Genomic DNA, 27949 nt, shown 5'->3' on the forward strand with positions numbered 1-27949 from the left:
GTGGGGCAAACACTTTTTCACACAGGGCCATGTAGGTTTGGATTTTGTTTTCCCTTAATAATAACAACCTTCATGTAAAAACTGCATTTTGTGTTTACTTGTGTTATCTTTGACTAATATTTAAACTTGTTTGATGATCTGAAACATTTAAGTGTGACAAATATGCAAAAAAAATAAGAAATCACCAAGGGGGCAAACACTTTTTCACACCACTGTATGTATTCTTCAAATGCATAGCATACAGTTCATTCACACTACCAAATTCTTATGAATGGGCTGTTTTCATTTATATTGACATTGTCTGACAGGGAATGGAATATGTAGTAATATTCTAGGATGCAGGCGTGCAATGACCAGAGAAGAACCTCTGAATTTAATTGCAAATTACTTAACCCATTCTTGCTTTGTGTGTGCTATTTCATCATGCTTAAGACTTTGTGCATGCTTGCACAAAAATACCAAAACTTCATGGCCACGCCCACTGACTTTGCACGTATGACATATTGCATGGAACTGCACTTAAATCGTAGCAGTCTTAAAATGGGGACCGTAGTCTTTTCAATGAATTGTACTGTTGTTTAAATTGCCATTGATGATGAAACATTTCATTTGGCAAAAACTCCAGAAAACATGAGTTGTGAAAATGAGATATGATCTAGGAGCTTTATGCAGTGAATGTCATTTGAAGAGACTGGAAGCCAATCCTTCACAGCTTCATTTACATTCCTGTCAAAAATTAAATATGGTGCTGAATAAGGTCTATTGTGCATCATCATATAAGAGACTGTGAATATTTGTTTATCTCAGTCCATGTGAATTCAAAGAGAACTTGATTGAAGTCTTATATAAAAGTCTGATATCTGAGTTTAGGTCTTTTGGTTCTTTTAGCTTTGATATTTAATTAATTAATGTTTATCATCTTTTTGTTCAAGTATTGACAAGCACAATATTTGTCAAAATAACTGCAATATGATTTTTTGGACCAAATCTGAATGTAAATATTTTTTTCCTGGAGCCAGTGACTTTGAAGTCTGGGATGAATCTGAAGTGTGTGTGTGTGAGGACGATCCGAAATCTCAGTCCAGCTGCTCCAGACATGAATAGAGCAAACCTTTTAGTGTCTGTCAGTGACAGAAGGGTCCTCTATCTGTCTTTCTGAAGGTGCAGCATCGTATCACAGGACAGGTGATGGCTCTTAAGATGAACACTATGGCCAGTAACCGAGCCAACATGCTGAAGGAGGTACAGCTGATGAACCGCCTCCGACATCCCAACATACTCAGGTTTGCATCCAACCATACAATCCTCTGTGAAACTGCCCTTATATTCCTCATCTAAAGAGAGAGCTCACCCAAAAATGAAAATTCTGGCATTTTTTTATTGATTTATTTGACGGCATTTTGTTTCAAACCGATATGATTCTTTGGCCACGTTCACACAGTCAGTGTGAGTCTCAAAATGTCCTCTGTATGAATGAATAACCAAAGTCCAGCCTGCATTCCAACACCTGTAACCATAGTGACAGTGCCTGAAGTAAATATCCAAGATAGTGTCATCTATAACACTGTCAAGTTTTATCAAAATTGACACTGCATCATTAAATAAACGAGTCCAATCGAGGCACAATAACTATAAATAATAGTGTAGCGCGCAGCTTTCGAGTCGTACGTCTTGTGCCCAGACCTTAAAGCCCCGTTCACGTTGTCAGCAACTTGCAGCCACAGAGCTGGCGTCTTCCGGCTACACGAGCGACAGCAACCATTTTTGACAGGATTTGCCCATTTTAAGAGATGCGAAACTGCATGAAGTTGAGAAACTTTCAACTTCATGCAAATACAGAGTGAGATCGCGCACTGACTACCAGTGAGAGAAGACAGTGGAGCTCACGTTATCCGTCTCCTGTGAGAAACTGGAGTAGAGTGCAGGGAAGATGGAGAAGTTAACGTTGTCATTGATTTCACTGTTCTATATAAATTTTCTGTAACCACATACATGGATATGATGATAAATATGTGTGGAAGACCGTGTCAGAAAGTGTTGGCATTGTGAGTTTGTTTCATGCATTGATAGATCATTCATCTTGTTTATGGTATGTCACTGCTGCAGTTTATATAAAAACACTTTTCCCCTGCAGAATGTTCATTTTTAGAGGCAAAACAAATGATTCCTTGTCAAATAAGAATATGTTTTATTGGCAATATATCTTATCTGTGATTAGATTTTGTAAAGCTATGGCCAGTTGTGCAGCTGACAAATAACTTCAGAGCGACAGCAGTAGGAACTCCCACTAGTGAACTCCGACCAAGTCGCTTACAATGTGAACGGGGCTTAAACCTAATGCAAGTAACACCAGTAGAAGTCAGTGAACAGTATCTTCGTTTGACACAGGCACAGCTCATTTCTCTGTCTCCTTGAGTTAACGGAACACTGCGTGTACAGTGCAGCATAGCTCTCGCAGTATGTTGTCATTAGCAAGTATTTTTATGTGCATTTTGGGATATTGCATAAAAACTGCTGGATTAAAACACCAAGATGCAAATAAAATCTCCCAAATGCACATAAAAAAACTTATACGCTTGAGTTTTTTATTCAATAAGAAGAAATGCATATAAACTATGATGGGAACACACATACCGAATAAACTCCTTTCGAATTTACCAGGAATACAAGAAAGTCATTTGACTGAATTAATAACTGGACTAATAATCATCACATGTGAAATGTTGCTCTGGTCATCCTGAAATAACTGTGTCCTGAAAATCCAAATCTTGTAAAGTGTTTGCAGAACAAAAGTCGAATACAAACTTGAACTGTGCCGAAGAGCAGGTTTATTGACACTTTTGAAAAATATATTATAGATCTGCACGGCAAAGATGTAAGGAAGGAGGAACACACACACACACACACAGTGTGATGCCTTGTCACTCCCAGACATAAGACAAAGTTCTTCTAGAGTGTTTTGTCTGCAAGCATTTTATTAATAAAAGTCACAGTGACTACAGTTTCTCCAGAAGTGACTATTTTGTTCTTTTGAACAAATGCCCAATGCTTTTTGCTATATTTTGTTTTTATGCATATAATAAATTCGCAACTTGGATGGAAATATATGTCCAGAACAGTTCCTTTCTAACAGCATATATTTGCCAAAAATGAGGTTGTGAGTAATGAAAATTTAAGGGAGAGAGTTTGGTTATTAACCAAACTGTGCACGCACATAACTGAAGTTAGAAAAAACAGTACTGACAACCATATTCTGGTACTGTGCTAACGTGGCCTTTCTTCAATGGAACACAAAAGGTACATTTTTAAGAATGTCCTGGCCACTCTTCCATATAATGAAAGTGAATGAGGACTGTGGCTGTCAGGCTCCAAAGTGAGGAAAAAAAAAAAAAACACTATAGAAGTATCGTAAAAGTTGTCCGTATGATTTGTGCACTATATTGCAAGTCTTCTGAAGCCAGAGCGATTGTGTGAGGGGAAAAGACCGAAATTTAAGTTGTTCACGGACATTTTTGGGTAAACTATTCCTTTAACACAAAAACCTTCTCCCATGCATGCCTGTTTCCATAAACTGCACTCTCATAATTCATGGCACACTAACCACTTTATTTTTTATGTAGTACTTTGCACATCATGGAAATATTGTCTTATGTATAGAAACATTTAATTTCTGTAATGACAAATATAGCAAATATTAAGTATTTACATGATCTAAAATGAAATCCTCAACTAGCAAAAAATGACTAAAGTACTGTACCATTACCATGTTTTATGGAATGTACTGTACCATGGTAAACACACAATATTCTTTGAAGTACTTTGGTGTACCATAAAAATATCATGGTATATGAAAATGTTAATCATTCTGTACTATGGTATTACCATCACTGTAACATGATGCTGCCTTACTACTTTTCTTTGTAGGGTTCGCTAGTAAATAGTATCACCTGTCCCAGTTCTGAGGGGTCTCCAGCCTCATGTGTATTAACAGCCTACAGTCAGAGCTGGGGTGGGGAGTGTAAGAGTTTCCAAGTAACTGTATTAATAGTTATGAATTTCCACTTTAACTGTTGAATTAAAATATTGAAATTCATTAAATAATTAATTTCTTGTTGCCTCTAGAATGGAAAGACTTTTGTTTTTAATTCTAGCTTACAGAGAGTCTGTGCTGGTGGGCAATAAATGCAGCATTGTATAAAAACATGAAAGCTGTTGTCAAAGAACAACTTCTTTTGTCTTCACAAGGCCACCATAACTGCTGCCACTGTTTATGTAGAGTGAAATATGCAAATATGAAGAGGGATAATTCTAGTACAACATACTTGGTACAACCATGACATATAAATACAGAGGATGTGTTTCTTTTATATATGCTGGGACAAGATTTATCTGCATCAGCATGTGTGGCCCTGTGTGTTCCTAATAAATGTGTGTGAAAGAGAGGAGTGTTTACATGCGTGCTTAAGGTGTTCATTGCCGCCTCATTCATCAAAAAATCCAAAGCACGCGAACTCGTGGAGTTGGAAGGAAATACTAAAAGTGCCAATGCAGAACTGAAGCGCCGAATGTCATCTGATGACCTCGGAGAATTGACTCTATTGAAATACAGATATAATACTATTTTGTCACGGAAGGTGGAGTTTTGGTCATTCAGGGCAAGACAGTTATACTTTGAGTCGGGACAAGGCAGGGAAGCTTTTGGCTAGATATATAATGCAGAGAGAGTCTTTTTCTACCATTCTCTCAGTGAAATCTGCTGGTGGTGAAATATTTACCTCAGCCATTGATATTAATAATGCGTTTAAAGAATTGTATCTTGATCTTTATAGTTCCATGTCTTCGTCTACTGATGAGGATATTAGAAACTTTGTGGAACCATTAGAACTCCCTAAATTGACAACTGAGCAAAAAAAATTTCTTGATTCTGAGATAACCTTGGAAGAGCTTGGCGAGGTAATTAAGGACTTGCCTGCAGGCAAGGTTCCAGGGCCAGACGGCTTTGCCGCTGAATTTTTTTAGATTTTGTGCTACAGAATTGGCTCCACTTTTGTTAGAAGTTTACACGGAATCTTTAAAGAATGGAAAGCTTCCGACAACCATGACTCAAGCCCGGATCAGTCTGATACTTAAAGACAAAGATCCAAGTGGGGGTAAGAGTTACCGTCCAATTTCCCTGATCCAGCTAGATGTTAAATATTGTCAAAAATTCTGGCTAATCGATTAAGTAGAGTTATGACATCTCTTATACATATAGATCAGGTGGGGTTTATTCAGGCTGTAGCTCTTCTGATAACATTAGGCATTTCATCAATATCATGTGGTCAGTGGAGAATGATCAGACTCCGGTCGCTGCCATCTCACTTGACGCCGAAAAGGCGTTTAATATGGTAAAATGGGATTATCTTTTTAATATATTGGAAATACATGGGTTTGGGAATACTTTTATTGGATAGATTAAGTTACTTTATAGTAGTTATCTCAGTCAATATATAGTACATAAGCTTTTGCTCTACGCAGATGATATTTTATTATTTGTCTCTGACCCCACTAGATCTATGCCTTGCCTCCACAGAATTATTAATTCCTCTTCTAAATTCTCAGGATACAGAGTCAGTTGGTCTAAATCCGAAGCTTTGGATCTGACAGCATACTGCCCAGCGACGGCTTTTCAGGCGGGCGTCTTCCAGTGGCCCAAACAGGGCATTAAGTATTTGGGCATTTTATTCCCAGCAAATTTGTGTGATTTAGTTAGTTAATTTTGATCCCTTAATAAAAAGGTTTTCGAGCGATGTGGGCAGGTGTGCTTCATTACATTTATCTATGATTGGAAAGGTTAATGTTATTAAAATGAATTGTATTCCAAAATTCAACTACCTGCTACAGTCTCTCCCTGTAGATGTCCCCCTCTCTTATTTCAAGCAATTTGATAGCATAGCGAAGTCCTTCATTAGGAATGGTAAGCATCCCAGATTACATTTCAATAAGTTACATAGGCCGATTGACAAAGGTGGGCTAGGCCTACCCAAGATTTTGTTTTATTATGCATTCGGTCTCAGACATTTTGCTTATTGGTCGCTTCCACCTGAGAGAGCCCCTCCCTGGTTTTGTATTGAAAAATCCCCTTTCTGCTGGTCAGAGTGGACTGTGAGGGAGGTTAATGCGCTCGGTGACCTATATGAGAGTGGAGTGTTGGAATCCTTTGAAAATATGGTTAGACATTTTAGGATTCCCAGATCCCTTTAGGTATTTACAGCTGCACCACCTGCTCTGTACTATTTTTGGGAGTAGCATACACCCCCCTAAAGCAGCAAATACTCTGGAAGTGGTGATTACTGCTTTTGGAAAAGGTCATGAGGCATCAGTGTATTACTCCCTGTTAATTCAGAGTCTGGGGGATGGAGATTTAAACTTGGCATTGGAGGAGGGAGTGTGGGCTAGGATTCTAAAAAACGTCAAGTCTACTAGAGATTCAAGGGTGCGTCTGATGCAATTTAAGATTTTACATAGAGTCTATTGGACCCCCTCTAGATTGTATAGGCTTGGTCTTAAAGACACACCCACCTGCTGGTGATGCCAATCAGAAGACGGGGACACAACCCATGTTTTTTGGGGATGTGTTGATATCCAAGAATTTTGGTTGAGGGTTCAGAGCTTTATGTGCGACGTACTGGGCACTCAATTTTCATTTTGCCCCAGACTCTGTATCTTAGGCAATGGGGTGGTTATTAATATTGGGGATAATCATTTTAAAAAGTTGGGTCCTAACCGGAGTTATGATCTGTAGACAAATTATCCTCAGGGGGTGGAAGTTGGCTGGGGCACCCTCGTTTCGGGAGTGGTGTGGGGAGATGGGCGGGGTGGCAGCATTCAAGGAGGTGATTTTTAGAAGGCTGGGAAAATGGGATTTGTTTGATAGGAAGTGGGGTGGATATTTGGCTTTTTTAGAGGGTTCTCAGGGAGGGGCAGTGGAGAGGGATTTCTAGTTTGTGTATGTGCATTCTTGTTTCCATAAACTGCACTCATAATTTTTTTTTTTTTTTCTCAATTGTTGGTGACCACTGTAGTGCATGTTTGTGTCAGGTGGGGGGTATGTTCGGGGGAGGGGTTTAATGTATATAATTGATTCTGTATTTGATGTTGTGTGTGTTTGTCTTATGAGTGGAATCAATAAAAGTTGTTAATAACAAAAAGATGTTCATTGCCTCTGAAATTCAGGTATTCCATCTCACATGCTTGAGCTGGGTCACTCCTGAAGAAACTTGTTGGCGCTTTCACCTAATTTTTTTTTTTTTTTTTTTTTTTCTCCCCCAACACCCTTAATGCCCATTTGTGTGTATGTGTCTCTTTAGGTTTGTAGGAGTGTGTGTACATGAGGGACATCTCCATGCTCTAACAGAGGTGAGGTAGAAAGAGAAAATATACACACAGACAATGTAATGGCTTTAATCGTGACACACAGCATGTCTGCTGTGACATTTAAAATTAAAGACATGTTTGACCTGTGTTTGTGTGTTATAGTACATTAATGGTGGTAACCTGGAGCAGCTGTTGAACAGTGATGTGTTCCTCACCTGGTCTTTGAGAATAAGCCTCAGTATGGACATTGCCAGAGGACTGCAGTACCTCCACAGCAAGGGCATATTCCACAGAGACCTCACGTCAAAGGTACACATACACAGGAAGGGCATATATTATAGGTACACTTGCAGATACAACAAGAGCACTGTACTACAGTGGTATTATGCAGTAGTAATGTATATAATTTGATAAATACACTTTGATCCATACCATGGCACTGAATGATTACCATATTCATATACCATGCTATTTCAGTCATATTTAAGGTACTTAAATGGTACAGTATAGAGGATGATCGATTAGTGGATTTTGCAGATACCGATAACTAAGGTGATGGAAAAGGCTGGTTAATCGGGTATATCGATAATTTTTTACAATCCATTTATAGAATGTTGAAAAAATGTCTTGGTCTTTCCTTACGATGACTAGCACAGACCCAAGAGTCCAAAATGAATAAAATCCTAGATGCAGATTATTGTTGAACCTGCATAACGCAGGACTTTTAGCTAAAAAGAAGCCTGAAACACACCGGGGACTTGGCTTCGTTACAGTGCTCCTATATACACAAGTATTTACCAAATTAAGCTTTTTATAGCCTATATATTATCCAGATGAAAGGTTTTGTATGTATATACAGAACTTTTTCACCAGTTAAGGTTCAATAAGGAATAAGGTTTATTATTCACAAGACATAAAAAGTTGGAGACAATAACTGTGTTTTCACTCGGGCCAAATGTGGGTGTGCTAGTGCATGCCAGGGCCAGTTGCATTCCCACTGTCACTTCCGGGGCTTCATCATGCCTCCTCTGGGCTTTCTCTGGGCCAATGGCTGATTACACTTGGGAGAAAAAAGGCCAACTGGGGATTGAGGTGGGGAAAATTTAAAAACATACAGGCACAGTACAAATTTGTTAAAACACAATGGACAAAGCGGTGCCCAAAGAAAGAACTTTCCATGGTTCAAGGTCATAGAGGGTAGGGATGCACCGATCTGATACCTGGATCGGTATTGGCTCCGATACTGACGTTTTTAAATGAAACGGGTATCGTTTGGACGAGCCCGATCCAAATCCGATACTGTGTGTTAGTCATGTTTGTTACTGTCAAGCTCAAAATTTGACATAAAAGAACCATTAAAACACAAAGTAATTCATATGACTCGTGCATTTTATTCAAAGCCACTTGAAGAGGTGCGATAGCTCTGTGAATCACAAAAGGCTGTGTTTTATAAGTAAATATATAAAATGTACGCGCAGCTCAAGCGCGTTATTGAATGGCGCTGCTCTGTTTACACACACTTGTGTGGCTATTTTTAGACTTCACAGCGGTGCGCGATATTCGAGCGCTACTCACGAACAACATCTCAGATGTAGATGCTCAGTAGTTCGGTTCACTTATAATATGCATTTAGAACAGCACCGGAGGTGCATTTTTACCAGAATTTGAATAAGAAGCTAATTAAACTACTGTGAATTTTCCTACAAACAGGACTTCCTGGAGAGTTCAGTGGAAATAAATGTCAAAATAAAAGCGTGAGGGTTTAAAAGTTAAAGGTGTCACGGAGGCAGAGATATGAACTCAGTAGCAGGGTTTATTGAACAGATGATTGAAACAGTGATGTAAACATTGTGAGTAAATCCAGTTGAGCAGAGTGGCAAACAGTAGGTGAGTAATATCCAGAGAGGGTATAGACATGATGAACAGATAACTCACAACAGTCTTATGATACTTACAGGCAATAATGAAGACACAGGTATGTTTGACATAGTAGAAAGATCGGGGGTCTGAGAGATGCTATCGATGAGAAACAGACAAAGAGTGTGTGTGAAAGCGGGGTATATATATGCAGTCCTTGATTAGCCACTAATGATATGCAGGTGTGTGTAATCAGAACTCAGGGGAGAGTGAGCGCTGTGACTGCAGTGAGGAAGAAAGAGAGAGAGAGAGAGACCGGTGGATCCGTGACAAAAGGTGCATGATTGAGATATATTACTATATATTACTAATATAATTTATTATTATTATTATTATTATTATTATCATTAGTTTACAAATTATAATAATATTTAAGTTGAATGGGTTCCAAAAATTAGCTGTGTGAATGAAAAGTGAGCTCATATCTTACAACTAAATTGAACAAAAAAGAGATCTGAATCCTTTAAAGTCCAGATACAAGTTGACAATATTTGCAAAAAAAAAAAAAAAAAAAAAGGCTTCTTTTCTACTTGTACTGGAATTACTGTTAATTTTGCTGCTACATTATCCAGTATACTAGTTTAACAATAAAGTTTTTCTTAATAAGCTATACATTTATATTGAAATAATGTGTAGTTAGAGGTTTGTGTTTCTTTACATATTAAAGAGTACTCCTAATTAGTTCCACACAATAATGTAAAGATATTCTAAACTGATTATGCAAAAAAAACAACACTGGTATCGGATCGGGATTGGTATTGGCCGATACTGAGATTTCCGATATCGGAATCAGATCGGAAGAGAAAAAGTGGTATCGGTGCATCCCTAACTGAGGGTGTGCTGGGACATCGTCCTACTGATAGTGGAGAGACCACTCAGGACACCATGGCAGTTACAGTCATCGAGTTGTCAACGCTAACTTATCTTGCTAGCTAGCTAATGTTTACAAACGATATAAACTCAGTATTCAATATAAATAGATAACCTGATACCTAATCTTGAGCTTCCCTCTTGCTTGTGAAATGGGCAGAGTGTGTGGTTTGCATCAGGGCGGCATATTAAGGGCGGGTTTAAGGGCAACGCTGCGGGGCTATCGGTCCGGTGGTGGGAACGCTGATCGATTTTTCCATATACATAAATTTTTCCATATACTTACATTTTTCTCTCGCATCAATTTAAAAAAACTTAATCTAATCAAAATAACTAAATATGCATTGAAATAAGGATACAAATTTGGATGAATATTGTCAGATACAGCAAATCCCCACGAGATGTCAGTGATTGTTTTTATATCACCTCTGCTGCTGTTATACTGTAGAATCCTCCAGCGCCAGCCACAGATTAAAAAAAAAAAAAAAAAAAAAAAAAACCCTATTGGCAACTATCAGCATAGATTTTTGCCGATAACCAATAGTTCTAAAAAGGCACCGATTCATTGGTAAAACCAATATATCTGTCCAGGGCTATAACCAGGGTTTGAAAATTAGTACGTTCCGGGATGAGGTGCCAAGATTTTCACAAAAATTACGATTATATTTTTACCAATGACGTGATACATTAGCTACTAAAATGAATTATTGTCTTCATCATGGCCAGTGTTCGCATACTTGACATATTTCATACTGTAGTCTGTACTACAGATGGTGTACTAGTGTATTGTGCTACTGTTTTTGAACATTTCAGATAATGTCATGATGATTACCTGGGCCGGATTAAGACTCCTTAGTGCCCCTGGGCATGAAGATGTAGAGTTTTCTTATAGATGTAGTAAGAATATATTTTCTTCAGTGACTCGTGCTATTTTCCATGTTTTCTAAAGTCATACAATAGCTCTGTGTAAGGAACAACCTGAAATTGTGAAAATGTTTCCTTTGAGAGAAAACTTTTTTTCCTCCAGGGGGCGCTTGATGGCGTAAAAAAAAAAAAAGAATCCTCTATTGATTCAAATCTCAGGATGTTTTTATATCTAATTGGAGACATTTTTAACACTGGATTGTAATTTTTAATAAAAACCTATAATTGCAATGATTCGTACCTGTGGATGGAAACCCGCCCAAACAGTGTCTATAGAATCATTTCTTAAACTCCTGATCCATCCAGTAATAATAAAATACTGTGATTAGCCTATCCTGACCAGTGCTGAGAAAAATAGCAGGTGCCAAGACGGCAGCGCCGTCAATATGCTGCTTAAGCAACAGTCTGGACCTCTGGATAGTAATTTACAGCCGATTAACGATATTGTTTAAATAAAAATGTACTTAAAGATTCAATGCGCTGCACTGTATCATGAACTTTTCAGATATGAACTGACCTAAGGCAATTTAAAAAATTGCAGTCGCGTGTTGTGTGTATAGCTTAAAATTTTTTAATATGAAAAATTTACCAGGGTGCGGACCTCGGTGACCTCAGCTGGTTACAGCCATGTATTGGTCTACCTCTAGTACAGTAGTGCTGTGGTATATGTCCAATAAACCATGGTACTTTTTCTTACATGGCACAGTCACATTTATCAGAAGATTCATGCCAAAACGTAAACGTGCCCATATGGTAAGGGCACACAAACATTCATCTTTTCCTCCAAATATGTTTGTGCAGAACTGTCTGGTTTGCTGGGAGAACGGGCACTGTAGTGTGGTGGTGGGGGACTTTGGTCTGGCAGAGAAAATTCCTGATCACAGGTCAGTAAATTGCATCTCCATAACTCGAGAGACAAGATTAGATGTACTGCACTCTACCAGAGACAGAGAGAAAATACTGATTGATGATCTTCCATTTTCCCATAAAGCATTAGTATCTGTAGCCACAGGGTAAATAATTAAGTGTATGTGATTTAGTCAGCACATCTTCAGGTTAGCGCAGCCTCTACACATCCAGTCCAATCTTGTACTGTTGGTGTTTGTGTAGATGTGTGTACACACTGAGCTACACACTATGTGTAAATTAAATGAATGTTAAATACTTCAGCTACGCTTGAGTTATGATGTTGACCTTTACTCTAAATGAGTCTCAATTCATGTTCAGCGTTCCTTTTACATGCTGTCTCAACACATATTATATAACAAGGTAACAAAGCATAGCATTCGGACATAGTGTTTTTAGTGCTCTGGAACAGAATGTGTACATGTCACCAGGGTTCCATTTCCGCCCTGTGTTTATGTTTTACAATGACATTGTAGGAAAGCATGTTTGTATGTCTCTGGAAGTCTGCAGTATATTTTAGGGATGCACCTACAGCAATAATTTTTTTAATATAAAGGATTATTAATTTGTTGACTGATATTATACATTTTATATTGTTTTATTTATTTATTTACTGTATTTATTCACATGAAATCTCCAGTCTAGGATTTTAAGTGCTTCTAGTAAAATCAGACAGAGAAACATGTTAATATATGATAGAAAAGATTGATAATGATTTAATAAGTCCTGCTGTCAATATCAGCCAATACTGATATGGTCACTAAGATATTTTGTACCCCTAGTATAGTTATCATGCCAGTAAACCAAAATCTTGAATTTGAGAGACAGGGAGAATTGTTGACCATGGTGGCCAAGCAGTTTTATTTATTTTTATTTTTATTTTTTTCTCATTGTCATTTGTGTGTAAATATTATTAAATGCATATTTTGTGTGTGCTTCGTGTTTAAGTGTAAAAACTGAGTGTGAAATGGAGCAGAGTGCTAAATGGAGGCTTTTTGGAGAGCTCTCCTAATAAGGACAAAGTATTTCAGCTGCTGTTGCACTTACACTGACTAACCCTCAGTCTACACATCCCCAAATGTTGTTTACACATCAGAACATTACTCCATTTATCTCTCCCTCTCTCTCTCCTCTCATCTCACCTCTTCCTCTCAGGCTATTTATGCCCGGTATATTGTCCCAGACCAAAATAAAACTGAGGAAGTATCTCTCAGCAGGCTATGAGTGTGCCAACTATAATAGAGAACTTGAAGAGCTCTAGTTTTATTTTTACACATAATAGTGGTGTGGGTTTATAGACTCGGGGTTTGTGTGTGTTACATTTGGAAATGAGGAATCGTGATGAAAGTTGAATGGGGAAAAACAGCTTTTCCTGTTTTCCCTTTCAGTAATGAGGTAGACAAACAGACCTTGGCTGTAGTCGGCTCCCCCTACTGGATGGCTCCGGAAGTGCTTAGAGGAGAACGCTATGATGAAAAGGTTTGATACAGTGTGACCGATTACCCAGACAAACCATTTAAATGACACTTTCACTCATAACTCATCAGATTACTGATTCCAATTTAGCACCACTATGAACCTTACTCGGGGTTAAACATAGGGTGGCCAGATGTCCCGTTTTTCCTGAGACAGTCCCGTATTTAAGCACTTTTTCTAGTGTCCCGACTTATTCTGAAAAAATCATGTTTTTTCCCATAATTCCCCTCTCCTAAAATGTATCTATCACCTATGTGGCTTTCTCAGTCACCTGAATATTCTAATCAAATGTAGCCAAGGATATGGCTTGTGAAATCACTCCATTTTATTTGAAGTACATGATTGGATTAAACTATCCAATCACAATCCCCCATCAATAGATGTCCAGTTTGAAAGAGCGCACAGATGAAATTGCGGCTGGAAAAATGTCAAGGAAGCGTGCATGTACATTTTAATGAGGATCTTCAAAAGAGTTTACATTTCTAAAAAAAAAAAATCGCAGACAGAACCTAGTAAAATGAGGTGTGTGATTTGTGGAGCTTGCTTTTCCATCGCTCATGGAGGCAGCACCGACATCGCGCAGCATGTTCATACAAAAAAGCGTGTGGATGCTGCTAAAAGTGTGCCACACCAAGTGTTAGTGAATTTGTTTAATTTTTTTTTTTGATGAAACAAAGTTCCGGATCTGACAAGGTGCAAGCAAGTCAAGGACTTATTGCTTATTCTATTTTGCATGGCCATAGTTTTTGGTCTGCTAACTGCACTGTGAAATTGGTCAAGAAGTTGTTTGATTCGAAATTTTCTTCTGCCCACACCAAATCTGAAGCTGTCATATGCAACATACTCGCTTTTGTGCAGCTGGACTATCAGAAATTACTGCAGCATGGCAACACACGTTTCCTCTCTCTTGGTCCAGCTCTTGAAAGAATACTACACATTTTCAATGGTCTGCGTGCATACTTTCTTTCTCAAGAAAAATGCCCAAAGTTTCTAAGAGACATTTTCAACGATCCTTGCACTTAACTTTAGATTGGCTTCGCACTCAAGCAAACAGCCACTTTTAACCGTGCACTGGAGATAGAAGAGCAAGACCACATATCAGCCACAGAATTGGCTTTGCACATTCATAACCTGAGGAAAGTCTTGCAGGCCAGGCTGGAGGAATCATTCATACCCTGCTCTGACATTAAAAAGCAGTTGGATGGCCTGGTTGAAGCTGGTGACATGCGAGTGGATGCTTTATTTTGTGCAGTGAGAGAATTGTATTCAGCATCAGTGGATTACCTCCAAAATTGGAGCCACTCATTGGAGAACACAGAAAAATTTGAGTGGGCCCTACTGAGAGACATCCCAGAGTGGAAAGACATTCAGAGCAGTTTCAAACACTTCTACTCCAGAATCCCTGCTCTCAGTTTGATTGACGAAACCATGCTCTTTGAGTGGAACATGAACAAGATGGCTATGTCTGAGAGATGGACAGACGTTTTTCGTGAGCTGGAGAGCAAGACCATCAACTTCTGAGTCTTAGCCAAGGTTGTGGAGTTTGTTTTATGCCTGCCTGGGACATCTGCATCTGTGGAGCGTGTGTTCTCATTAATGAACGCAGTATGGACACTGGATAAATCTCAACTCGGTGTAACAGTCATGAAGTCGATGCTTTTTTATGTCTTAATTTTGGACTGGACTGCTCTGCATTTTACGATAAACTCTTAAAAGACAAGTGCACACAGAAAAATTGCTGCCAGCGAAAAGTACAAGGTGACAACAGTTACAGATGCGGATGCATCCTCTACTTCGCATTGATCTGCGCCTAGGTAAGGATACGTCAGTTTCATTTTTGCTGGGAGGGGGCTGTCCCGTTTTCAAAAAGCAGGAATCTGGTCACCCTAGTTAAACGGCATGTTTAATTTGATGAATCAAAGCAAGACTGTGAGGGATAGAAGTACAGTCTGTTCAATGGGTTTAACCGTCTTGAGGTCATAGGTCACGCCGTCACACCTAATTTTCACAACCTATGATTTTGTCCACGTTGATAAATAATAATAATTATTATTATTATTATTATTATTATTTATTTTTTTTTTTTATGTAATCATCAACAAAGTACACAACACATTGAACAGATTTTGTATATCCCTCACAGCCTTGTTTTCATTTGTGCCTTATTTAAAATGAAATTTTCCATTCCTTTGGATATAGAATATCACTCTATGCATTTTTAATCAGTTGATTCACAAAAGCATATGATCATTTACAGGTGGATGTATTTGCCTATGGTATCATTCTGTGTGAGATCATTGGCCGGATTCAGGCAGATCCTGACTTCCTGCCAAGGACAGAGGTGAAAAACTGAAGAAAAGGCATTTTATAAGCTCAGTTTAGCCATTTTGTTATTAAAAAAAACTTTTTTATATTTAAATATTATATATGTTTGAATAATTACATATGTATTTAAATATTCATAATTATAATTTTATATATATATATATATATATATATATATATATATATATATATAATATTATAATAACATATTTTTTGGTTTACAGTTATTTCTAATATATTTTTGTAATACTGCATTATGTCCTGCTGTGTACTAATGTTTAGCTGATGTGACTAATACTGGATTTTTTTGGCTATGCATCTCATTTTTACCCATTCACTAGATGTGTCAACTATTGTAACCAATCACATATACTTGCTTATTTTAACAAGGGACTGAGTTCACATAGTGTAAGAGCTGTAATGTACTGCACTGGCAATGAATGTTATGTTTTGTGTTAAAGTGTCTAATCAGGCTGATGTGTTTATAATGAAATGACTGTATTAAATATGAATGTGTGTGCAGTTATATAGTCATACTATTACATGTTAATCAAAGAATGATTCATTCTCATGTACACCCAAACACTGCCATATTCATTGTTAGAATTGTTTGTTTTTATTATGACTAAATATTTAGTTGATTTTATAATCTACATGGAGCTTATACTTCACACAGTGCTCCTAATCAAGGGTTAAAAGTGAGAAATAAAAAATCAGGTAGTTTCCTGCTTATAAAGCAGCTAAGATCTGGAACTACAGTTTTTTTTTTTATTATTTATTTATTTTATTTTATTTTTTTTATTTAGGAGATGCGTTTACTTTCAAAAGGAAAAATGGTACAACATAAGTGATTTAATTCTAAGTAATACATTAGATGTACATTTTAAACAATTTTGGAACTTAGTTTTGCAGCACAAGCATGTATGACAGAGTGCTTCCTGTCTAGCTTTATACTTCATATGTGATTTGAGTGATTGATGTCTGTTCTGTCACTCAGGACTTCGGCCTGGATGTGGAGGCCTTTCAGCAGATGGTGGGAGACTGTCCTCCCCATTTCTTCAACCTCGCTGTCATCTGCTGCAATGTAAGAACTTACACATACACATATATATATATATATATACACATACACACACACTCATTTGTCTGCTGGCATGACAGATTGCATACATTGTCATTCATAACATACTCTCTTACCAATTTCACCTGCCCACAGATGAATCCAGAGGGTCGGCCCTCATTCACAGAGGTGGTCACAGAGCTGGAGAAAAGAGTGAGTGATAAAGAGCAGCGTGAATATATGGAGCCTGATGTTCAGGGTGAGTCAGCAGATAAAGGACTACAGAGGGAATGCACTGCCAGAGGCACTTACACACACACACACACACACACACACACACACACACACACACACACACACACACACACACTTTCTCTTTAGTCTTTAACCCACTCAACCTCTGTTTCTCCCTCATCCTTTCATTTTATGTAAATTGTTTCGAGGGCTCAATCAGATTTGGATAGGATAGTACTTTAATCATCCTCAGGGGAAATTTAAGTGTTACAGCAGTAAACATAAATACAGAATAGGAAAAAAAAAATAACATTAAACAATGAATACGACACTTTACAATATAATACAAATATATAAGAGAAGGCAATACAAATAAAATGGGCTGTATTGTGAAGAGAAATTGTTTAGAAATACCAATATGTAAGATGTGTGCAGATTTGTGCAGGAAGTTGTCATTTTCATTTTTGGGTGTTTAGATTGGAGGGATTTAGTCTTGATCATGGTGGTATTTTATTTGGGGGTCACGTGACGCCATGCAAGAAGCAGACTTGTGAGCGACTAGCTCTGTGCACTTTGCTAGTTTTTAATTATTTTCGTGTTTAATCCAGTGAGATTTGATGCACCCAGTTACATATTTGCTCTTTGAGGTAAGCATGGCATAGAAGTCAAAATCCTCAGACTCTGGAGACATTAAAAGACACTTACATGCTCTAGCTGAAACCTCTGATGGGCCTGCTAGCCGGGGACTCGAGTTGGAAAGCGTGACGGGAGAAGAAATTCGGCGTCAACTGTCCAACATCTCGGTGATGCTGACAAAGGTTGTTGCTGACTTGGAGGTTCTCGCTGTAATACGTCGATCTATTACAGCAATGGAAACAAAATTCTCTGAGTTGGTCACAAGTAGCAGATGTTGAGAAACGAATAGATTATCTGGAATCATCCGCTAATCCGCCCGCGCCCAAAACAGACTTGGAAAACATTTTAGAAAAATTGGAAAATCTCGAAAATAGGAATCAAAGGAACAATATACGAATTGTTGGAATTCCTGAGCATGAAGAGGGCAGAGATATGGTGAAATTCCTGGACAAGCTCTTCCCAAGTCTGCTCGATATAACAGGCCATAAACTGGAAATCGAGCGAGCTCACAGAGTCGCGGCTTGCGGATCTGCTGAGGGAGACAGACCCCGATCAATTCTGGCCAAATTTCTGAGATCATCCGATAAAGATTTCGTGTTGCACCAGGCGAGGAGCAAAGGAAAGCTTTCTTGGAAGAATCGCAATGTTTTCTTGTTCCCGGACTTTGCGAGTTCGACGAGAGAAACGCGATCGGTTCAAGGAATGTAAGAAACTCTTACATCAATGGAAGATCGCTTTTGCACTGATGTTTCCGGCCAAACTGAGGATAGACACCAAAGATGGCCACAAAGTATTTTTATGCCCCAAAAAAGCACTGTCCTTTATAGAAACTATGGGTGAGTAAACCATTGCATGTTACTTATGTGAGTGGACTGACTCGCTGTACATAACTCGACTGTCTAAGGAAGCTGGGTGCCATTTTTGTTTCTTTCTGCGTTGGCTCCGCCTAGCGGCTGGAGTTTATTTTTTGGAATGACACTTCCTTCAAGAAACTTTTGCATTAACGGAAGATCGCTTTTACACTGAAGTTCCCGGCCAGATTGAGAATGGACACTATAGATGACCGCAAAATATCCACATGCCCACACAAAGGATGTCTTTTATAAAGCTGACGGACTGAGTAAGTCATGATGTATTTTTATTTTTTTTTATGCGTCCTCCGAGTGAATTTGACTCTTGATCATCCGAGGAACCGGGATGTGTATTTTTCTTTTTGTGCTAGTTCCGCCTAGCGGCTGGAGTTTGTTTTGTGGCATATCACTGCTTCAGGACAGTTATGGATGAATCTGTTTATTCTTTATACTTTGAGTTTGTTTTTTTGGAGTATTTTCACGGGACATTGGAATGATTACCTCATCTGCTGCACTCATAACAGCTGGTTCACTGAACACTTGAAACAAATGTTTGTCTGTCTGAGGAAACTGAATGGCTTTATATCAGCTGGAATTTGTTTTGTGGGGGAATACACCTTCGAGACAGTTCTGTGAATGAATCTACATGTTCTTTGTTTATTCTGCCTGTTGGCTGGGGTCTGTTTTACAAAGTATATTCTGTTATGTACTTTTGCCTCACAAAATCTGTATAGAAGCACCGGACTTGAGCAATCCGATGGTAAAGTTGTTGTGGGGGCTCTCGTTGGCGTAAATGGACCTTCTGCGTTTAGAGGGATTGACGCCGGTTGGCGTTGACGTGCGCACGTTTTTCTTTTTTGTTTGTTTTGTTCTGGGAAAAGTTCGGGGTTTGACTGTTGCATTGATGTTGAAATGTGGTCTTTGTAATCTTGTTATTGACACACAATTTATTTGTTCTATTATATCAAATGTCAAATGTTAATATGAGTGGGATATCTTTCTCCACGTGGAATGTGAATGGGTTGGGGCACCCCATAAAAATGTAATCTTTTCTTAAATGAAAGAAATATGATATAGTGTTTCTTCAAGAAACACATCTTTCCCCACAGGAAGCAGAAAAATTTGGGAAGATATGGGGTGGACATGTTTTTTTTAGTGCTGGCTCAAGTAAGAGCAGGGGGGTCATTATATTGATAAATAAACATCTACAATTCAAATGCCTCAAACAGATTAAAGATAAATCAGGAAGAGTCATTGTTGTTCTAGCAGAAATTCAGGGGCAATGGATGATTTTGGCTAATATTTACGCATCTAACGATGATCAGGGCTTTTTTTATATAGATCTTGAAGGGATGTTGCAAGCCACTGGCACTGCTCATTATATAATATTGGGAGGAGACTTCAATCTTTTGATGGACTCAGTCCTTGATCATTGTGAAGCAAAAGTGTGTAAGCCCCCTAGAGCAACAGTGACACTTCACAGGATGTGTAAAAATATTGGTCTTACAGATGTTTGGCGACTTTTGAACCCATCTGGTAGAGACTATACATTTTTTTTTTTTCATCAGTCCATAAGATTTATTCTAGAATAGATTTTTTTTAAATATCTAAATCTCTCATTTCATCTGTTGTTGATTGTTCAATTGGAAATATCTTAGCCTCAGATCACGCCCTGGTGAGTTTAGAGGTGTTGACACATACGGAGAAAAAGAAATCATATAGCTGGCGCTTTAATGTATCCCTTTTGCAAAATCCTGATTTCCAACAAATGCTAACGACTGAAATCAGTGTCTATATGGAGACCAACTGGTCCTCAGTATCCTCAGTGGGCGTGACTTGGGAGGCACTTAAGGATGTTCTTAGGGGCAGGATCATACAGTATGCCTCATTCACCAAAAAATCCAAAGCACGAGAACTAGTGGAGTTGGAAGGGAATATTAAAAGTGCAGAGGCAGATCTGAAGTGCCGAATGTCGTCTAATGGCCTCAGAGAATTGACCCATTTGAAATACAGATATAATACTATTTTGTCACAGAAAGTGGAGTTTTGGTTATTCAGGGCAAGACAGTCATATTTTGAGTCAGGACAAAGCAGGGAAGCTTTTGGCTAGATATATCAAGCAGATAGAGTCTTTTTCTACCATTCCTTCAGTGAAATGTGCTGGTGGTGAAATTTTTACCTCGGCCATTGATATTAAAAATGCCTTTAAAGAATTCTATCTTGATCTCTATAGTTCCACGTCTTCGTCAACTAATGATGATATTAGAAATTTTCTGGAACCATTAGAACTCCCTAAATTGACGACTGAGCAAAAAAACTCTCTTGATTCTGAGATAAACTTGGAGGAATTTGACGAGGTAATTAAGGCCTTACCTACAGGCAAGGCTCCGGGGCCAGATGGCTTTGCTGCTGAATTCTTTAGGTCTTATGCTACAGAACTGGCTCCATTTTTATTAGAAGTTTATTCAGAATCATTAAAGAATGGAAAGCTTCCGCCAACCATGATGCAAGCCCGGATCAGTCTGATTCTTAAAGACCAAGATCCAAGTGAGCGTAAGAGTTACCGTCCAATTTCCCTAATCCAGCTAGATGTAAAAATTTTGGCTAAAATTTTGGCTAACCGATTATGTAAAGTTATGACATCTCTTATACATGTAGATCAGGTGGGGTTTATTCGGGGTCATAGCTCTTCTGAAATCATTAGACGTTTCATCAATATGAGGTCAGTGGCGAATGATCAGACTCCGGTCACTGCCATCTCACTTGACTCCAAAAAGGCGTTTGATATGGTAGAATGGGATTATCTTTTTAAGATTTTGGAAATGTATGGGTTCGGGAGTACATTTATTGGTTGGATCAAGTTACTTTATAGACACCCGGTAGCAGCGGTACAAACAAATGGATTAATTTCAGATTATTTTACTATGGATAGGGGCACCCGGCAAGGTTGCCCTCTTTCCTCATTATTGTTCTGTCTTGCCCTGGAACCATTAGCAGCCGCAATAAGAAAGGAGGATCATTTTCCAGGGGTGGTGGTGGGAGGCATGGCGCATAAGCTTCTGCTTTATGCAGATGATATTTTATTATTTGTCTCTGACCCTACTAAATCTATGCTTTGCCTCCACAGAATTATTAATTCCTTTTCCAAATTCTCAGGATACAAAATCAACTGGTCTAAATCCGAAGCTTTGGCTCTGACAGCGTACTGTCCAGTAACGGCCTTTCAGCCTGGCGCCTTCCAGTGGCCCAAACAGGGCATTAAGTATATGGGTATTTTATTCCCAACAAATTTGTCTGATTTAGTTAGTTAACTTTTAAAAAGGATTTCGAGAGATGTAGACAGGTGGGCTTCATTTCATTTATCGATGATTGTGAAGGTTAATGTTATTAAAATGAATTGTATTCCAAAATTGAACTACCTGCTACAGTCTCTCCCGGTAGATGTCCGCCTCTCTTATTTCAAGCAATTTGAGAGCATAGCGAAGTCTTTTATTTGGAGTGGTAAGCGCCCCAGATTACATTTTAGTAAGCTGCATAGGCCGATTGACAAAGGTGGGATAGGCCTACCCAAGATTTTGTTTTATTATGCGTTCGGTCTTAGATATTTGGTAGATTGGTCACTTCCACCTGAAAGAGCCCCTCCCTGGTTCTGCACTGAACAAGAAGTTCTTGCCCCATTTTGCCATTGCAAAGCCTTTCTGTCAGTCTAACCAGAGAAGTTAAATCACACCCTGTTATTTCACATTTGCACTCAGTATGGACAAAAGTGTTCAGAGTGTTTAATTCAGATATTTATCTAAATGTTGCATCGAGCCTATGGCTAAACCCCAAACTATGCATTAATAAGTCCCCTTTTTGATGGTCAGAGTAGATTGCAAGGGGGGTTAATACACGCGGTGATCTTTATGAGAGTGGTGTGATGAGATCCTTTGAAAATGTGGTTCAATATTTTGGGATCCCCATATCTCAGTTTTTTAGGTATCTTCAGCTATGCCACTTGTATTATTGTTGGGAATAGCATACACCCCCCTAAATCAGCAGATACTCTAGGAGAGGTGATTTCTGATTTCTTTTGGAAAAGGTCATGAGGCATCAGTGCTAATTCAGAGTCTGGGGGACAGAGTCTCAACCACTCTCAAGAGATTATGGGAGAAAGATTTAAACTTGGTATTGGAGGAGGGAGTATGGGCTAGGATTCTAAAAAACATAAAAACTGCATCTAGAGATGCAAGGGTGCGCCTTATACAATTCAAGATTTTACATCTGTTCTATTGGACCCCCTGTAAATTGTATAGGCTTGGTCTTAAAGACACACCCACCTGCTGGTGATGCCAATCAGAGGACGGAGATATAACCCATGTCTTTTGGGGGTGTGTTGAAATACAAAAGTTTTGGTTAAAGGTGCTGAGTCTGGTGTGCGACGTGTTAGGCATTCAGTTATCATTCTGCCCCAGACTCTGTATCTTGGGTGTTGGGGCGGTCATTGACATTGAAAGTAGACACATAAAGAGTTGGGTCTTAACCAGTATCATGATCACCAGGCAGATCATTTTGAGGGGCTGGAGGTTGGCTAGAGCGCCCTATTTTCAGGAGTGGTGCTCTGAGATGGGAAGGGTGGCGGCCTTTGAGGAAGATACATTCAGAGGAACGGGGAGGTATAAAGTGTTCGTGGAGAAATGGGGCGGGTATTGTCATTTGTGGACGTGTGATTGTTGTTGTGTTTATCTGTTTATTTATTTTATTTTTTTTGTACATATGTGTGTCTGTCATTTGGGACCACTGTTATGTTGTTGGGGTTAGGGTGGGATTGGGAGGGGTAATAGTTGGGGTTAAGTTTGATTCTATGTATATATGTTTTGTCTTATGAGTTACATATATGTGAATCAATAAAAATTGTTAATCGAGATCATGGTGGTATTTTGCTTTTTTTTTTTATTATTATTTATTTATTTTTAATAAAAGTTCACATACAGACAACATGTGCATATATAGATATGTTGTAAAACAAAATGTGACAGTCTCTTCAAGTTATGTTAACCACAGACATTATTTTACTCATAAATCACAAACCACTATTCTAAAAACCCAATGGAAAACCCAAAGGAACCTTTCCAGGTTCATACAATACTACAATAAATAATGCCTTTGACTATTTTGCACCCCCAGCCCCATTTCCTGTGCTCATTAAATCTTCACCACTAGAGGGAGCCATATTAACAAACATCTCCCTCATTTTCACAAAGCAAAAATACACAGATCAGCCATAACATTAAAACCACCTGCCTAATGCTGTGTAGGTCCCCCTCATGCCGCCAAAACAGCTCATCTCAACATCTCAGAATAATGTAAATCCTAGTGACTGTTGTGTGTGAAAATCCCAGGAGATCAGCAGTTAGAAATACTCAAACCAGTCCATCTAGCACCAACAATCAATCATGTGATTATCTAATCAGCCAATCGTGTGGCTGCAGTGCATAAAATCATGCAAATACGGGTCAGAAGCTTCAGTTTATGTTCACATCAACCATCAGAATGGAGTGCGGCATGATTGTTGGTGCCAGATGGGCTGGTTTGAGTATTTCTGTAACTGCTGATCTCCTGGGATTTTCACGCACAACAGTCACTAGAATTTATTCCGAATGGTGCCAAAAACAAAAAACATCCAGTGAGTGGCAGTTCGGTGGACGGAAATGCCTTGTTGATGAGAGAGGTCAACAGAGAACGGCCAGACTGGTTTGAACTGACAAAGTCTACGGTAACTCGGATAACTGCTCTGTACAATTGTGGTGAGAATATCCTTTCGGAATGCTATTCTGAGATGCGGGTTGGCACTGTTTTGGCACCACAAGGGGAACCCACACAATATTAGGCAGGTGGTTTTAATGTTGTGGCTGATCGTTGTTAACAAATTCATTGCCGAGTGACTCCAGCCAGGTCTCCTAAGCAACCAAATTGGTCCTGTTGTTAGGGAGGGTAGAGTCACATGGGGTAACCTCCTCGTGGTCGCAATAATGTGTGGTTCTCGCTCTCGGTGGGGCGCATGGTGAGTTGTGTGTGGATGTCGCGGATAATAGCGTGAAGCCTCCATGCGCTACGTCACCACAGTAATATGCTCAAGCCACGTGATAAGATGCACGGATTGACTGTCTCAGAAGCGGAGGCAACTGAGACTTGTCCTCTGCCACCCAGATTGAGGCGAGTCACTACGCCACCACGAGGACTTGGAGCGCCTTGGGAATTGGGCATTCCAAATTGGGGAGAAAATCACAAAAAAAATAATACAAATTCATAATCTATTCAGCGCTAATATTCAGACCATGATAACACTTTAGATTCAATTATATTTAAAACAATCAACTAAATATTTATTGTATTTTTTTTATTGTTTTTTATATACAGTATGTTGTTATTTAGCTCTGAGCCCTTTTAAGAATTTGTTTTCTCTCTCTCTTTTTCTCAGACCTGTTGTCCCCAAGCACAGCATCTTCCAGCCTAAAGCATTCTCTAGACAATCCTGCCGACACCCGTCTCTGTCGCAGCAAGTCAGATATGCTTCCCCCTCCCCTGACACAGGCCACACCAATGCGCGTCAACCCTTTCTCCCAGCGCCAAGACCTCAATGGGGGCCGCATCAAGCTCTTCGACACCCCCAGCAAGTCTGTCATTTCCCTCACCTTCACTCTCCCCCCTCCCCCTGATCCCTGCAGCCTCGCCTCCAGTGTCAAGACCACACCCTCTTTCCATAGACGTACCCAATCACTGCCCTGTACACCAGAAGATATCCAGTCTTTATGCAGCAGTGGTGACAATGACAAAAACAAGAATAAAAAAAGTATTATGGACACAGATGTTTTGGAACTGAGTACAAATCAGTCAAATCCAGTCAATTGCAGTATATTGGACATGGGGAGGGACAGTGTACTGACCATGAGCAATGAGAGTATTCTTGACTTGTCTAATAACAGTGGGCTTGTTGATACACCCACTGAGGGCATTAGGCATTCATACCCTGAGACGGACGATGAGGAAGAGAATCTTGAAGTTGTAGCTGACGATTCTGGCCTCCCGTTGTATTTAGAGTTAATGTCTAATAGTTTAGAGGAGCCTATGGACTGTACCAGCTCTCCTGATACACCAGTTGGTGCTGTTCCTATTTCACCCATACTCTTCTCCAATAGCTGGAGCTCTCCTGTCTCTAACGGACCGCCCTCTTTGCCACCATTGTTAGACAACAACAGCACCAACCCTGTAACTCGATCTGTAGGATGGGGCATTAACAGCTCCCACAGCGCCACAACCCCTCTTACTCCACCAGAACAGGATGAGGTCATATCCTGTCCAGGTTGCTGCCTAGCAGGAATGAGTTTCCCCTCCATTTGTGTACGTGGACCTCGACAAAACCTTAACAAGAAATTGAATGGTGATTCGGCGGGGAAAAGGCTTTTGTGCAAAGCGTTGCCACCCTCACCGACAGAGCCAAACATTGCTCTGCCTGGCACTCGGACATAATGATGATGACGTGTGATAACTGCATGTGATATAGATGATACCTTCAAACGGATGCTACTGCTTAATGTGTTGTCTTAACTAAAGCTGAAAAATGTCATTCTAGAGTAAAAAAATAAAAATGCTACAGATGATTTGTTAGACTATGTGGGTCATTTGTAGCCTTCTGATCCAACTGAAATGCCTTAGTCCTCTGAACTTGAACACTGCCTTCCCAATGACATGTATTGTCAATATTTTTATTTTTTAAATTATTTGAAAGTTTATGAAAATACTTTATGAATGGAAAAAAAATAGTCAGATGTATTATTTTATTAATTACATTAAATGAGATTAATACTAATATTTTTGTTTTCATTTTTGCTAATGTCTCCTCAAGAGTGCATTTGTTTTCTCTGTGTATGTGCAAATGGGTTGAGCCCCTGTGTGGTTTTGTGGCCCTGCATTAAGTGTGAGGCAGCTGTCCTGTTCTCACTTTTACAACTCACCTACTGACAGTAACACCTTTATGAAATACTTCCATTCTTCTGTTTAAGGTAAATGTTTCTACACTGCATGTTTTTTTGTTTTTGTTTTATATACTTCTTGATAGTTTGTTTTAGTGGTTTAGGTAAATTAACATTCACAGTGTGTGTGTGTGTGTGTGTGTGTGTGTGTGTGTAGATAGATAGATGATATATAGATAGATAGATATACACACAGTATGTATAAACATTATATGATCAAAGCACCCCTGACCAAAATTTCTGTTGCTATGAATAGTTGAGTAGAAGATGAATTGATCTCAAAGGCATAAAGTTAAAGATGAAACATTTTTTTCAACATTTTAAGCAAGATAAGTGTATTTTTCTTTTGCACAATTTTAGAGTGAAAAAAAGGAAAGGAGCACCATGCAAAAGTTTGGGCACCCCAAGAGATTTTAGCTCTCAGATAACTTTCACCAAGATCTGAGACCTTCATTAACTTGTTAGGGCTATGGCTTGATCACAATCATTGTTTGGAAAGGACAGGTGATGCAAATTTCAAAGCTGTACAAATACTCTGACTCCTCAAATCTTGTCCCAACAATCAGCAGCCATGGGCTCCTAAGCAGCTGCCTAGCACTCTGAAAATTAAAATAATTGATGCCCACAAAGCAGGAGAATGCTACAAGAAGATAGCAAAGCGTTTTCAGGTAGCGTTTCCTCAGTTTGTAATGTAATTAAGAAATGGTAGTTAACAGGAACGGTGGAGGTCAAGTTGAGGTCTGGAAGACCAAGAAAACTTTCAGAGAGAACTGCTTGTAGGATTGCTAGAAAGGCAAATCAAAACCCCTGTTTGACTGCAATAGACCTTAAGGAAGATTTACCAGACTCTGGAGTAGTAGTGCACTGTTCTACTGTGCAGTGACACCTGCACAAATATGACCTTCATGGAAGAGTCATGAGTAGAAAACCTTTCCTGTGTCCTCGCCACAAAATTCAGCATCAGAAGTTTGCAAATGAACATCTAAACAAGCCTGATGCATTCTGGAAACAAGTCCTGTGGACTGATGAAGTTAAAATCTTCTAGGCCGCAATGAGCAAAAGTGTGCTTGGAGAAAAAAGGGTGCAGAATTTCATGAAAAGAACACCTCTCCAACTGTTAAGCACAGGGGTGGATCGATCATGCTTTGGGCTTGTGTTGCAGCTAGCAGCACGGGGAACATTTCACTGGTAGGAGGAAAGGATTAAATTAAATACCAGCAAATTCTGGAAGCAAACATCACACCATCTGTAAAAAAGCTGAAGATGAAAAGAGGATGGCTTCTACTACAGTATAACAATCATAAACACACCTCAAAATCCACCAATGGACGACCTCAAGAGGCGCAAGCTGAAGGTTTTGTCATGGCCCTCACAGTCCCTCG

General features: G+C 39.1%; 1 protein-coding gene across 3 annotated transcripts in view; it reads left to right on the plus strand.

Moving 5' to 3' along the window:
- Positions 1–26387, plus strand: part of tesk1b (testis associated actin remodelling kinase 1b) — a 42200-nt gene extending 15813 nt beyond the window's left edge. For 2 of the 3 annotated variants that reach the window (XM_051653441.1, XM_051653436.1), the window contains exons 3-11: positions 1162–1283; positions 7350–7398; positions 7519–7665; positions 11869–11951; positions 13362–13452; positions 15707–15790; positions 16772–16858; positions 16991–17093; positions 25016–26387. In XM_051653441.1, the coding sequence (XP_051509401.1) occupies positions 1162–1283; positions 7350–7398; positions 7519–7665; positions 11869–11951; positions 13362–13452; positions 15707–15790; positions 16772–16858; positions 16991–17093; positions 25016–26064 (1815 nt within the window). In that variant the 3' untranslated portion in view covers positions 26065–26387. The remainder of the gene's footprint in view (positions 1–1161; positions 1284–7349; positions 7399–7518; positions 7666–11868; positions 11952–13361; positions 13453–15706; positions 15791–16771; positions 16859–16990; positions 17094–25015) is intronic. The other variant, XM_051653450.1, reaches the window with a different exon arrangement.
- Positions 26388–27949: the final 1562 nt, after the last annotated feature.

Source organism: Myxocyprinus asiaticus, chromosome 2, assembly GCF_019703515.2.
Source record: "Myxocyprinus asiaticus isolate MX2 ecotype Aquarium Trade chromosome 2, UBuf_Myxa_2, whole genome shotgun sequence".
Taxonomy (NCBI): Eukaryota; Metazoa; Chordata; class Actinopteri; order Cypriniformes; family Catostomidae; genus Myxocyprinus; species Myxocyprinus asiaticus.